Source organism: Xyrauchen texanus, chromosome 50 (genome assembly GCF_025860055.1).
Source record: "Xyrauchen texanus isolate HMW12.3.18 chromosome 50, RBS_HiC_50CHRs, whole genome shotgun sequence".
NCBI classification, from domain to species: domain Eukaryota; kingdom Metazoa; phylum Chordata; class Actinopteri; order Cypriniformes; family Catostomidae; genus Xyrauchen; species Xyrauchen texanus.
In genome coordinates, this window is record NC_068325.1 from 19939388 (window position 1) to 19955451 (window position 16064).

General features: G+C 37.0%; 2 protein-coding genes across 2 annotated transcripts in view; one reads left to right on the plus strand and one right to left on the minus strand.

Annotated features, from left to right (window-relative positions):
* LOC127641012 (T-lymphocyte surface antigen Ly-9-like) overlaps nt 1–16064 on the plus strand; it is a 122446-nt gene that overhangs the window by 83639 nt on the left and 22743 nt on the right. The gene's annotated exons all lie outside the window — the stretch shown is intronic.
* Nucleotides 6305–10041, minus strand: LOC127640879 (uncharacterized). Its single transcript, XM_052123571.1, has 5 exons — nt 9936–10041; nt 9330–9656; nt 9128–9187; nt 7002–7286; nt 6305–6654 (listed from the first exon to the last, which is right to left on the minus strand). Exons 1-5 carry the CDS (start codon nt 9976–9978, stop codon nt 6545–6547), a joined length of 825 nt encoding a protein of 274 aa, XP_051979531.1. The 5' UTR covers nt 9979–10041; the 3' UTR covers nt 6305–6544.

Here is a 16064-nt window from a genome sequence, read left to right on the forward strand (position 1 = left end):
ATAAACTGCAACACAACACATAAAACCAATTTATATGAGTAATTACATACATGTATTGTGTTTTAAGATTCAGCAGTATTGATTTGAAATGTTGTAATATTGCTCAAAATATTCTTGCGTTGGTAATTTCTTTGATGCGGTTACAGACAGCCCTGTGTCACTCCAGGGGAAATATGAGTGAGTCAGGAGGGAGGGGCACATAAGTACTCCAGTGCACAAAAAACCGTGGATAGAGGTATGAGAGCGGGTTGGAGGATTGAGGGAGGGGCAAACTAAGACATAAGTACTCCTGTGCACTACTGAGCTGAACAGATACACGAGTGGCTGTTGGAAAGCAAGTCTCTGAAGGAGAAGATCTGTTCTTTTAATGAGATGAAAATCATATTGTACTTCCTCTTTCAGTATTTTCTGCAGACATTCGGTGAGTATTTTGTAATAGCTTTAACATTTGAGGACTGATTCATTTGATTTCTCATTCAGTGATTTATATTATTAAAACAGAATACATGATAAGATTTGAAGTTTATTTATTTATTTTTGTTTTTTAAACTCTTTAGGGGAAATTAAACATTATTTAACATTTAATATAAAACTCTGAAGAATAGTGATATGAAATGTTGTTTTACCGGACATTGTGGCTGCAGATGCAGAATGTATTTGACTAACTCGGCTACCCTTCCTTTAGTGTATAGTCAAAGAGTATAGAATCTCACATCAGTTCTCGGCATAGCAGCGCTCTACGATCGGCGGAAGTAATCAAGCATCCTTAAATTTCACCGGAAATACGTCATGCACCGCCGTGCATAGAGCCTATTTTGCCGGCATTTACAACAGCGACATTCTTATTAGGAATAAATCAGTATTCTTCCCTAAGTGGTTCGATAGAGGAATTAATCACGTACTCTGCTTATTTGATGATTCTGGCACCATGCTCTCTTATGAACAGTTTATGGTTGCTCATGATTTCCCAATACCTTTTAAAGATTTTAAATCTATCACTGATGCCATCCCTATCGGAATCAGACAATTAATTAAAAGTCATCTGAGCTATGTAAACAAAGATATCAGACAGCTTTCACTTATGTTGGATGGTGTAGAACTGTCTGATAAAAAATTTAATAATAAGCATATTCGCCGACATTTGCAAAAGAATAACTCCATTGCTCCAAGGGGGATGTTTTATTGGAATTCCCTAATAAGTGAAGTAAATTGGAAAAAAACATGGTTGATTCCTCACAAATACTGTATCTCTAATAAAGCTAAAGAGGTCCACTTTAAACTTTTACATAACGTTTACCCTACAAATTGGTTTGTTGCTAAGTTTCTAGATATTGACACATGCTGTAGCTTTTGTAAACAGGACACTGAAACCATTCCTCGTTTATTTTTTAATTGTCCAGTTACCAAAAGGTTTTGGGAAGATTTGGGTACTCACTTTCTCCAATCTCAAAATATAACTCACTCATTCTCCCTGAAAGATATTATCTGTTACTTTTGTTTCCCACAAGATGGCACCCTGGAGTTTGTATTAAACTTTATAATCTTATATGCTAAGTTCTTTATACACAAGCAGAAATTTAATAAGTCTTCCTTATGTTTTAAACATTATATTTTGGAACTTAATATGCTTCTTAAATCACACAAGCTTGTAAAGAACAAGAAGAATGGAAAACTTTTGTGTCAATATTATGACCTATTCCCCAATTCCTCTTAATATTCTTATTTTTCCACCTTTATTTAGTATATATATGTTTTTATTTTATTTTTTTATTTTTTCTCTTCTTTTGTGTATGTTGTTCTTTGTCTCTGGTATGGTATGACTGTATACATGTTTGATTGTATATTGATGGTTTTACACGTTTGTACCCAATGTTGCCTTCAATAAAAAAAAATAAATAAATAATAATTTTGCCGGCATTTATAGTTCATGCGCATGCGCGTTCTAGAGATGATTTAAAGAGACGTCTGTATGTAAAAGACGATTGGCTCTTTTAACTGCACGGGACTTCTTTCTACACCCGTTGACTTTTCCAGTTTGCCCATTCATTTAAACGGAAGTGAGTAAAAATATCAACAGATTTCGTGCTCAACATTATTCTAAATGTCTGCTACTTTACGCCGAACTTACAATACGGCCCCTTCTTATCTGTCAGAACTTAACTCAACTGTTTTTATCTTGATCACAGTAAATCGAGTAGAGCTAATGTTGTGACAATGAAAACAAGCAGTGTGTCAGGAGGACTCGCTCCATCAACAGTGACTTTAATGCGGTCTGGAAGCCTGTGAGTCAAGACCACACAGGCTCATGAATATTTTTTTGCCTTTAGGCTGTCAAGACGACTGACTTCATCCACATAACAAAAGCGAACTGTTGCTTCCATCCACCCATAACTGCTGGAATGATACATGGCCATGTTTAGTGCACATACGGTCACTTGTCTTATTGCACTTGTGAAGCTGTTCTAGTGTTGTTGTATTTATTAATTGGGCCTATCGGTCTCCTGACCCCCTTCATGTTCTCCTAGCTGCTATTGATCTCAATGCAAATGGCATTTTACTGTGTTAGTTACAGTTCATCATGTTATGACTCTTGATTCCACTCAACCTCTCCTTTAAACGTTCTTGTTGCACACCTCAGATCATACTCATATGTATAAGTGCTGAATGAGTGTTTTCTGGCTTTTGAGACCTTTTCAAGCTATTTCACTTGACTTTAACAATGTAAACGAAGACATTCAAAGCGTATTTAATATTAAAATGCATTTATGATTCAAAATGTTGTTTTCTTAATTGTCTTTAGCAGGTGTGTTTGGTGTTGAGACAGATGAAGTGAAGTCAGTGATGGAGGGAGATTCTGTCACTCTACACACTGATGTTACTGAAATACAGAGAGACGATCAGATATTGTGGCTGTTTGGACCTCAAAAGACTCGTATTGCTGATCTCCATGACTTCAAACTCACTACACATCCACAATTTCAAGGCAGACTGCAGCTGGACAACAAGACTGGATCTGTTACCATCAGTAACATCAGCATGACAGACTCTGGGCCTTATGAAGTACAAATCATCAATAGCCGTGGGACAACAAAAAAGACATTCAATATTTCAGTTATTAGTGAGTAAAACTTTTGAATACTTTTGGTCATGCAGTTAATGATATGATTAATGATAATAAGTAGGTGTGGTTCGGTTGACAGGACACAATACAGACCCATTGAAGCACTTACAACATTTTGTTTTTGAATGTAAGAGTTAACATGTGCCTTATGCGCTCATCTTGAGCATTTACTTATTTTCCTGTTTTTCAATATTTCGCTTCCGTCCTTGTAATATACTAATATTATAATATTGTACCAATGTCTGTTTACCTGATGTCACCTGACAACATGTTAACCCTCTGATGCATGAATTATTATATCCCAAATCCATGTTTACTTTTACTACAAAACAAGAATATATAATCCCAACCTTAATGTTTACAAAAGTATTTTGAGTGTTGTTGTTCACTGTAGTAGACACTATGCATTTACATTTATGCATTTGACAGATGCTTTTATCCAAAGTGACTTACAGGAAACTTTATTACAGGGACAATCCCCCCGGAGAAACCTGGAGAGAAGTGCGTTGCTCAAGGACACAATGATGGTGACTGTGGGGATCGAACCAGTCTGATTAACAGTTATGTGCTTTAGCCCACTACACCACCACCACTCCTATGCATTTAGAGAGTAGTGTACACCCTACAGTAAAACAGGAGATCAACAGTTATTTAAGAGACACATTTGACCTTTTTACCTTTACTGATCATGATAAATAAGGATTTCCCTCATTCTGGTTCTTTATATGGATAAATGTTCAGTTTCAATCAGATCCTTTATTACTCTCTCAGATATCTGAGTGTCTTGGTTTAAGTAAGACTGACAGTTCTCCATTCTGAATGATGATTTTCTCTTTGTCCTTTATAGAATCAGGAAGATCACATTATATAGTGCTGATATCTGTTGGTCTATTCATGATTGCAGTTTTAGGATTGTGCTGTTACCAGAACTTCAGACAACTTTTACAGAAGGCAAGTTATCTCCAGTAAGAATAGTAAAAGATCAAAAGTCTTTTTATGTGAAAATTGTGTCTAATAGTTTCCTCAATTTCGAATCGACAAGTATTTCATTGACTTATTGTGTTTTGCAAAACAAAATACAAAGATAAATATAATATATCTGTAGCACATTTGCAATTTTTATAATTATTGCCTTTTTTGTCTCCCTGTTCAGGAATCAGACACAAAGTTTGACACCTTCATCTGCTGCACTGATTACTCTTCTGTATAGATTTCATTTATTAAATATTTTTTTTAAAGTTTGGCCTCATTCTTGATTTATGAAATAAAAAAAAAACCTTATAGGATTGCAATCACTATGTAATAATTACAAATAAATAGTTACAAATAAATAATTAAAAATAGTTTGATCCTAAACAGGAGACTTAACATGTGCGCACACCAAGGTTGCCTTTCCTTTCCTCCCTGGGTGTCACTTTATCCACTCCCCACCATGTTCTCAGATCTCAACATCTCAAACTTGACTTTAACACCCCAGAGTGGATTGTTTTGGAACTGCACCATAATTCTAACAAAAGTCTATTTATATTTCTGTCAACTTCTATTGCAACATTTACAAAATTGACAAATAGCACTACATTTTCAGTTGACATATTTTAGACACAATTTCCTAAAATATCAAATAATTAACTCATATTACTCAAAGTGTTTTCCACTTTAATTTTGCTTTCTCACAAATATAAATGAAAGCTTGTGGGGTTTGTTATAGTTGTTTGGTAGATGCTGTTTGCACCCTGGGGATACAAACATATAATATAATAGATGAAAACTATGATGAATAAATCATATATGGGATGCAAATAAAAATAAATGAACATATTTGGCGAAGGGTGTAAATAGGATCTGTCTTGAACGAGAACAACCGTCCGATTGGACAAAAATAAAAATAAACTTCATTCATGTAGAGTAGAAGTCATAAAAATGAATATTTGTTAACCACTCCACAGATTTCATATTAGCAAACTATAGTTTTGGCAATTTGTTTAGGACATCTACTTTGTGCTTGACATGAGTCATTTTCCCAATAACTGTTTACAGACCGATTGTTTCACATTTAATTGACTATAATCACAATTCCAGTGGGTCAGAAATTTACAAAAGTTAACTGTGCCTTTAAGAAGCTTGAAAAATTCCAGAAAATTATGTCAAGCTTTTAAGAAAATTAGCCAGTTAGCTTCTGATAGATGTTCTGAATTGGAGGTATACCTGTTGAAACTGATCCTCTTTGCTTGGGAAAATTTAAATAAATCAGCAAAGACCACAGAAAACAAATTGTGGACCTCCACAAGTCTGATTCATCCTTGGGAGCAATTTCCAAATGCCTGAAGATACCACATTCATCTGTACAAACAATAGTACGCAAGTATAAACACCATGTTAGCATGCAGCCTTCATACCGCTCAGGAAAGAGACACATTCTGTCTCCTAGAAATGAACGTAGTTTGGTGCAAAAAGTGCAAATCAATCCCAGAACAACAGCAAAGGATCTTGTGAAGATGCTGGAGGAAACAGGTAGACAAGTATCTATATCCACAGTAAAACAAGTCCTATAACAACATAACCTGTAAGGCTGCTCAGCAAGGAAGAAGCCACTGCTCCAAAACCACCATAAATAAGCCAGACTACAGTTTGTAAGTGCACATGGGGACAAAGATCTCTGGTCTAATGAAACAAAAATGTAACTGTGTGGCCATAATGACCATCGTTATGTTCGGAGGAAAAGGGTGAGGTTTGAAAGCTGAAGAACACCATCCCAACCGTGAAGCATGGGGGTGGCAGCATCATGTTGTGGGGGTGCTTTGCTGCAGGAGGGACTTCACAAAATAGATGACATCATGAGGAAGGAAAGTTATGTGGATATATTGAAGCAACATCTCAAGACATCGGCCAGGAAGTTAAAACTCGGTCGCAAATGGGTTTTCCAAAAGGACAATGACCCCAAACAAATACTAACAAAGTGTATGTAAACTTCTGACCCACTGGGAATGTGATGAAATAAATAAAAGCTGAAATAAATAATTATCTCTACTATTACTCTGACATTTCACATTAATAAAATGAAATAAATGTTAAAAAAGATGAAAAATAATAATTTTTAAGTAATCTCAACATTAATCTCAACATGAATCTCAACATTAATCTCAGTGACACACAGTCTTTGAGCCTCGAGAATCAAATTTGAAACAAAATCGCCATCTAGTGTTCAATGGCCGGATTCACAATTATTTTATTTAAGTTCTAGGACAAACTAAGAGGTGTTTTTGTGAAAACAAAATACTGAACTATTATTTTCTTATTTTATAACTCAAGGAAAAAGTTCAGGAGGATTTTATTCTTCATGTTTCATGATTCTGGCCCCAGATTGAAGAACTGTTTGCTGCATCTGTGAGGAACTGATGATGTCTGTTCTCTCCACTGTTCAAATTATCTGGATCTGATGTCATAAATTAGTACAATTACAGTAGCCACGCCCACCACAGCAGAGATGACCAATCGGATCACAGCTTCAGTTGAACCACAACACTGGACAGAATCTGATGGAAGAAAACAAAACTGAGAAACAGAATTGTGCATTTCAACTTTCAGTTTTTGTCATTTGCACAGAGACACTAAACAAACAGATACAACTGGATCAGCATTATTGGTGTCTGAAGTGAATTAAATAAATCAGCTGAATTAGTTAAAGATTTAACCGCTGATAGAACAGATGAAAAGAGTGTAATTATTAAAAGTAAACACAGATTATTCAGCAAACACTCACCAAAAGGATATCAACTCAACAAACAGATTTATATGTATGTGAACACACACACACACACACACTCTCTCTCTTACACACACACACACACACACACACACGTATATATATCTGTGTTTTCACCTGGATACGTCTGACATGAATCAGTAATGTTGAGATGTTTGGTCAGGTTGGTGAATGAATTGGACACTACACAACTGTAGATGTTGTTCTCCTGATATTCCACCTCCAGAGGTAGAGAGAGACTGCTGTTGAGATCAGACACACTGATGGAGGACAATAAACTGTTTCCTTTGTACCAGGAGAGAGTCACGTGTGTCACATTCACCACTGAACACACCAACACACATTTACAGCTTGAAGAACATTGAGAAGAGTCTCTGATGATGACGGGAATCGGGAGACGAGCTGAAGAAATAAGAGTGAAGAAACTGTTTATTTGGTTATCAGAAGTAGAAATCCCCACTCTTCAGTCTTCATATTGAAGTGTTGCAATATTTATCTTGAGTCTTTAAATGTCTATGAAATGCCAATGTGTTTTAAATGTATTTTGTATTTGATTTTTTGCGTCAGCCATATTTATTCATTTGTTTGTCTTTGATTTTTCCTCTGTAAGTGTTTTTAATAGTTGTTTAACTGTTGGCCACAAGGAGGTGCTGTGGGCTGCAGGGATCAAATATACATTGTCAACTGTTCATTTATTCTGTTCAGATAATATTTTAATGATGAACTGCGACAATATTAAAGCCACTTATTTAATTTAGGAAACTTGCAGTCCTTGTAATGTCACGTCACATGTTGTAAATACGCATTTTGAAAGTTTGGCTTCTTCCATATTTTTTTATTTATTTTATTTGAATTACTCGGATTTGATTGTTAGTTTCTGCACAATGAACAAATGTTCAGACAAGGTTTAATTTTCGCTTTGATCCTCAATTTAAATTAAAACGTGTTTGATCCATTGATATATGTTTTTTTTCTATTTATTTTTCATTAGTTTTCCTTATTTTGGTTCCATGCGTGAATTTCAATGCGTGACGTTCTGATTGGCCGCTAAGAGCTACAAGCAGTCTGTGATTGGCCAGTTGAGAAGTCGTTCATATTGCCTGAGTAAACAGAGGAACAGAAAATCAGACAGCCATTAAGTTCGATGGTTGTGTGTGTTTGTGTGTGTCCTTTCTTGTGTGCTATACTGCTGATAGACATATTTAATATTCAACATATTGTAACACAAATTGTCACTTCTTTTCTACAACTTCTTATTAATTAATTAATCTAGTTTTTAATCATTTAGAATGTTTTTAACTATAGGTAATGTGCTTAAACTTCCATGCATGTAGTCTCTCATTATTCAGGACAAAGTGATGTCACATATAACACATATTTGTTTTTTCAGACATTTACTATTAATAAAAAGAAAAACAAAAGTTCTCTACTGTTGCATTGGCAAAGTGGCAGAAGTTGTAAAATCACCCTAATGACTTATCTTGAAGGTGGAGCTATCAATTATGAAATTACCAACAAATAGATTTACCGGTTTTGTCTGACTTTCCCCTGAATCTTCTTTCAACTTCTTAACCGTGTAAGATAAGCATCCAATCAGAAGGCGTCGTCAAGCTGGTGAGGTATAGACAACTTTCGTCCAATTATTTGATGTATAATTATATCAATAGTGGGAGTTGCCGGAATACGGGTGGGGAAAAAAAGTTGTTGCTGTCCTTTTCTGCATATCACTGTGGCCCATTTCAGCTTATCGCTGCCCATTCGGCCTCGTTTTGTAGTCAGCCCACCGGGAAAAGTCCCCGTTCGCCCCGCAGAATTTGCGCTGACTTCAGCATTACACATCCAGGAATTTGCACGTGATGAAATCGTACGAATTCATACGAACGAATAATAGCCAATTCGTAAAATATGTCCTTCATGAGGTCGGGTTGGCCATTGTGACGAGGAGGAGGGCGTGGCCGGGCCGTGAGGATACACGCCTGGCACTGAGTTGCCCCAGTCAGCAGCAGATGCCAGAGAGGGAGAGAGACGCATGCAGCCGTCTCAGTGAGGCTCTCTGGCATGCCCTGATTGGGGCAACAGCGCCAGGTGTGCATCCTCACGGCCCGGCCACATCCTCCTCCTCGTAACAGCCATAGAATACACAATGTTAAAACAGCAGAGGTGTAATAATTTAAGCTTTTAAGCATTTAAGCTTAACAAACTGAATCTGTGTTTTTAATCGTATTTAATGCTGTAAGACTCACCTGAAGTTTCACCTTCTCTCAATAATGAGTTCCTACTGACAGTAGCTGTTGTAACAGGAGCTTTAAACCAACAGGAAAGCAAACATAAAAGAAATCAATAACCAAAAGTGAAATGCTTATTCCACTCTGGTCATGCCTGTGTGAATGTAGTGTATAGATCACATGTATATGAAGGAAACACAGGCTGTATTGATCAACTCACTATAGACAGTGATTGTGAATCTCTTGTGTGATGTCCTTGTGTTGCTGAAGATAGTTTGTTTATAAGGTCCAGCGTGCGCTTTGTTGATGTTTCTGATAGTGAGAGATCCAGTCCTTCTGTCCAGCATTAGTTTGTCTCTGAATCTCTCAATTCGATCATATTTAGGGCTATTGAGTTTATAGATTTCAGCAATGCGTGAATTTTCAGGTCCGAACCTCCAGATTATCTGATCATCTCTCTGTATTTCAGTAACATCAGTGTGTAGAGTGACAGAATCTCCCTCCATCACTGACACTGACTTCACTTCATCTGTAACACCAAACACATCTGAAATAATAGCATGTAAGAAGATTCACAAAGGAAGTGGACAACAACAGGAAATGTTTTTATTTTTATTTTCAAGTTCCACTTACTGTAGCTCCTTTATGTGTCATTTAAAAATAAACGTAGTATGACAAATGTTGCAATAATCTCTGTAACTGTTATGCAACAAAAACTGTACTAAGAAATGATTTAAGGATAGCCAAGAGACGCATCAATATCTTCATCAACACACTTACAGTATCAGCTGCAGAAGAGCTGATGATGAATAAAGACATATCCTACCGTACACACAGATGTAAAACACGACGAAACTCCACATGGACATTTTGCACGACTGACGAGTTGAGTCTCTGTAAGGTACTTTGAGCAGAGCCGATTCAGCCAATGACGGCAAACATCATTTCCGAGAGATCAGACTCCTACTTTTTATTCAGAATATATACAGTATTTCAGTAAATAATGAATACTGTTCTGTAAAGTGTCTTCATTTTGCACCTGCTGATTGTGCTTTGGTGAGACTGAGAGAGGCAAAACAGCATCACCTACCAATGTGGTTAGAACTTCCTGTTGTCCACATATAACCACAGACACATTTTCACATCAAACATTTGTCTTTTAGTTCTGTTGTCAGTGACACTTACATTATATCACAACGATGATCCACTGATAAGGATTTCACACTTTCTATTTTATTATTAGGGGTCCAAGCACCAAAGGTGCAGGAATCCTATTATATTTGTTCCGGTTTTCTGATGACTTCCAGACACTTTTTGGCCCTAAAAGTGTCTGGGCGTCACAGACCGTAAGTCGTAGAGATTCCAAACTTGGCAGGATGGTTCCAAATCCCTCCCACTACTCAGACACACATCCTTTAGACACTAGGTGGCGCTATTGCGAACAAAACAAACAAAAATAACATTTTGGGTTCATAATCTTGAACCCTAAGGGCTAGAAACTTGCTCCGCCCCTTCGTTTTCCTGCTATTTTGGATTGTTTGAAATAAATTCAAAACAAACTCCTCCAAGGCCATTTGCCCGATCGGAACCAAGCCAGTGCCAAATGATTCAGAAGAGTCCCAATAGATGATTTATTCTCAAACGGTATGCCAAAACGTTATAGTGGGTGTGTTCATTTTACTAAAACGGTTATAACTTTTGAACAGATTGAGATATTATCACCAAATTTGGTACACTTATGTATGAGGCCATTCTGAGGGCACACACAAATATTACGCACCTCTGCCTCTTGGTGGTGCTATAATGGTTAAAAACAAAAATGGCTCTGTGGAACCGTTGTTCAAATCAACTTGAAATTTTGCATGCAGTTTATTTGTCCAAGATGCCATCAAGGTCTGTGAGGACAGTCACAATTTTTTGAAAAACATGGCCGCCTTCAACCAAAAGTATTGCATCCACTGGATCATTTCTGTCAATTTTGATTATTTTAGTTATTTCTCCACATGTACGCTGATGATTGCCGCTTGCGGCCATATTTATTATTATTATTATTTTCTTTATGGTTAAGTTAGTTCTTTAGCATGACACCTTATCCAAAGTGCCTTATAAGAGCCTAATTTATGACACAACCTTTTCCCCAATATGAACATGTCCAACTCAAGTACACACTGGCAAACAGGGATCTGAGTAATTTTTCAGTTCATTAATTTCCAGTTGTGGTGTTTGAACCAGCAATCTTCAAATGACCAACTAAGACATTTAACAACTAGCCAGGCTTCAGTCATGTTTTAGGATCATAATGCCACAAGAAAAGTAACTTTGATACAAAATTAAATATTACAAACACATAATGGCCACAGACTACTCCAAACAGATCAATAACCTTTGTCACTCAACAGGTTTCCACCCACAACTTCCGTTTGACTGGTGAGTTAGAGGTGAGTGTGAAAGAGCTGCATGTGCTTCTGAAGAATTAGAGACCAGCAATTCATTTAAACGGTGTATGAAATATGTCACACTTTTGTATGCCCTATATAATGCTAAACTGTGAAGTACAGGTACTATGCAGCATCAAGGTTATCATCCACACCCACTTAGCATTGGTGTGTGATGTGCAGGGTGTCCAGCAACATGCCAAACAAGTATTTGTCCCTGTGACTGGAGAGGACAATCATGGGTAGATCTATTTTGAACATTTTGGACCTAACAGCATGATTGTTTTTGGAAGGATATTGTCACGTCCAGAGGTGTTCATGTTTCCATGTCATGTTTTGTGTTAATGTCTTTTATTTTGAAATGTACTTCCGTGTCATGATATTTCCTTTTTGATTGTCATGTGATCTTGTCATATGTTTCCCATTTCCTTCTGTCTTGTTCCTATTGGTTTATAGTCTTGTTATTAGTTCTGTTATGTCATTGGTTCATAGTCATTGTCTTGTTATCTTGTTTATAGTTCTTTCTGTTCATTGGTTGATGTTTCCCTTGTCCATGTATTTAAGTCTCATGTTTCCTTGGTGTCAGGTATTGTTTGAGAATGTAACTTTATTGGTGTACAGCATTCCATGTTTTTCTTTCATAGTCAAGTCAAGTTTAGGCTATTCATTCATGTTAATCTTTGTTTTTTTAACATTTGAAGTTATGGTTTTTGGATCTCAATTTTGTTAATAAAACTGTACTTAGGTTCTACACTTCCTCTTCATCTTCATCTGCATTGTCATTGTCAGCACACGTTACAGAATACCTGAACAAAAAAATGTAACCCAGCAGATATCATTACACATCTACATCAAGGAAAGCGATCTATAGAAGATCACGTAGAGGACTTCTGTATCCTGGCAGATGAGGTAGGCTTCAACATGATTGCCCTCAAACACTTCTTTCGTGCAGGCTTGAATGAGCCGGTGCACTCCTGGTTGCCTGGCAGTTGGAGTACCTTCAATCTGGCTCAATATATCGACCTTGCCCAGCAGATAAGTGGTACAACTTTCACTGTGGGGGAGGCGGATAACGAGCCAGAGTGCCACATCATGGCCGCCGAGCCAGGGTCCCGCGATATGGCCACCGAGCCCCGTTGTACCCCAGATCCTGAGCTTGCTCCAGGTCATGTGACAGCCACGTATAAGTCTTCGCCAAGCCATGGCCTGCTCCGTGCCATGTCACGGCCAAGCCAGAGTCTGCTCCATGCCATGTCACAGCCAAGCCCCAGACTGCTCCATGCCATGTCACAGCCAAGCCCCAGACTGCTCCATGCCATTTCACAGCCAAGCCCCAGACTGCTCCATGCCATTTCACAGGCCCGCCTCTGCCCCACTGTCCAGGCCCGCCTCTGCTAAACGAGCCAACGCCCACACCTACTACAGCCAAGTCAGTGACCCTGTCATGCCATGTAGCCACGTCAAGTCGCCACCCCCCCAGTTATGGTTTTTGGACCTCACTTTTGTTAATAAAACTGCGCTTGGGTTCTACACTTCATCGTCGTCTTCTTCTGCATTGTCATTGGCAGCACGAGCAATCTTCCTGTATTAATCAAGTGATGTTGGTGGTTTGGATGATTTTCTAGTATTTGTGTTGGTTTACATGCTGCTCCTTCTCTCATATGAACACCATGATCTGAATATCACATCAGCCCATACTTTTTGGTTCATTTATTAGTTCAGCTTGTGATCATTAGAACTGGTTCAGAGAAAAGAAAGCTTTGGCGTGTTTAATAAAGCAAAGTAAACCATCTTGTAAAACAGGTTGGTTAGCCTATAAGCCACAGTTGAACATATTTGTTTTTTATTTCCGGCTTACAAACACTCAGAATTGCTGAGAGTACAAGTAGGCTACGATGGACAATGCTCTCGATTTCTGTGATCAAGCAAGAAAAAAAGACCAGCCTCTTCTTCTTGTGAGCAGATTCAACAGAAACAGGTGTGTAACAAGGGCAACTATGATGATAATGACTATACACTCAACAAGTATTTTTAAGATTTACACATTTCGATTTCATAAGAATTCTCCTTTAAATTGAGTAATCTTTAACTAAATAAAATGGTGTTTTATTCAATTAATTTGGTTACACAATTTAATTGAAGTTTGTTATGAAATGAAAGTGTTACATCTTACATTTATGTATTTGGTGGACGCTTTTATCCAAAGTGAATTACAGTGCTCTTATTACAGGGACAATCCCCCAGAGCAACCTGGAGTTAAGAGTCTTGTTCAGGGACATAATGGTGGTGAATGAGGGAATTTAACCGGCAACCTTCTGCTTACCAGTTCAGTGCTTTAGCCAGAACATTTTAGTAATAGGAGTTACTTAGTTGTGTAAGTTATAGCCTATACATACAAGATAGTTTAAATGAGTTACTTATTTTTAAGAAAGCATTCATAATGGCAGCAGGTTTCCACACTTTTAAAGTAATATCATCTAATCACATTTCACTCTTCTGGGCTTTAGCCAGTCTATTAAAAACACAACAATTAACAGGTTTTGAGTAACCATGGTGGCTTGTATGCCCTTCTTTGGTGAATTAAATTAAGAAGGTGTGGTTTGTTTAGTGAGTACTGGAGATGGCAGGGATAGGGTGTCAGATTCTGTTTCACTAGGACTGTTTGCACAGTAAGTTGCACACTAGGTGGCGGTATATACCAATACATCAAGCCCTACCTTTAACTCCATAAATTTGCGGGTAGAGGTGGCGCGAGAGTTGGGCTGCAGTGTGTTTTCCTTCCGTTCACATCACACACAAACACTGATGTGGAATTTACTGGAACTTAAGGAGCAGTGGCAGAGTAGCGATTATTAACCTGTCATCAGACCTATTGTTTGCTGAGAATGATGCTCATTTTCTCCCTCTTTGTATTCTTCGGTGAGTATAGCCTACATTTAATGTTATAACTATTGAGAGATTAAGTGATGTTGATGTTCACGGATTTTCTTGCCTGATCTCAATCGAGGCCTTTACTATGGATGACCTCAAGTGTCTCGGAAATAGTAATAAAGCGTTTCATTAATTAATTAATAAATAATTGTACAATAAAAATAGCCATTAATACATTTGTTTACTAAATTAATTTATAAAAATATAAATATACTACATTACAAAGTAACTCGTCATTTGATATTTTAATGGGCACTAAAAAGAGTAATTATAAAAAGAATGTATAAATGAAATATGAATCCATTAATAAGTAGTTCTAATTAAAAAGAGATTTACAAAAACAACATACAACACTCAATAATTACATCATTTAAAAATACATTGGCTTAATTAATTCATAAATAAAGTGGCATTTGAAAATGCAATTTAAAAAGAAATAAATAACTGGATTTACAGGGTTTAATCAGGCCTTTAAAGGGCAATTCCGTTTTCCATTTGATTTTTTGCTGTTTTTCCGCCATTCGGTTTGCGTCATTTAGCGTCTCCGTGACCATCGAAAATTGCGCAATGTTGAATCTTTGAGGCCAATATCATTACAGTTTGCACTTGAGTGAAAATGCTAATTTCCCAGTAAAGACTATTTTTAATGGACCCACACTCTTTGCCTCAAATAGACAATGTGGCTTCACCCAAATATATTAGGCCACATTTGCCGCAATTGTGATCGAGACATTTTCTGCTCCGTTTTTAGATCTGTAAGCCTATTTTGCATGTAATAAAACGCTATAAGTCTTTAATTTTTTCTTTTTTTTTTTAATCTGATCTTTTAAAAGAGCAAAAGTTTCCTGGGTGTCTATAATTTTGAATTGCAATGTTTAAAATGAAATGGGAGTCGGCGGTGGCATAACAATTATTTGGAACCAGTATGGCGCAACTGGGCAAAAGGCCCCGCGGGTTAAAAGGCTCCTCTGATTTTATTTTCTCCCAAAAACAAACAAACTCAATAGCAGCAAAAACTACCACCGCACTTTCCAGAACCCCCGTTTGTCTCTTTGCAATGTACAATTATCATGATGCTTGAGATCTTTGCGTGTGGTGCCTAAACACTGATTTTGAGGCAAATGTATCATTTTTTATATTTAAAAAAATGTCGCAAGTTTATGTAGCAAATGAAAATCCCTGAAATTTACTTGTGAATTTTTAGGCAAAATATATATATATATATTTTTTATACTGTTCAATAAGTGAAAAGGGGTATTTGGGGTCAAATAAAAAGCCTCTTTGTTGCGGGGGCTCAGGCCGCATAAAACGCAGTTTTTTAAGTGGGGAAATTTAGATTTGTCCTGAAACATGTTCGTAGCTCACATTGACTGAATCACACTGGAGATTCATTTGTTTATCATATTTTAAAATCTTAGCTGTCATAACCATTAATGTCATTGTAGTTGTTGTATACATTATTGATATTTTGTTATTTTCATGTTTATTATTTATTTGTTTCCTGTCATTAAATTATTGTGCCATTTGTTACTGCACATCTTCCTTGGTCTAGAGGTATGGGAAGGTGGGTAACAAATGTTTTGGAGAGT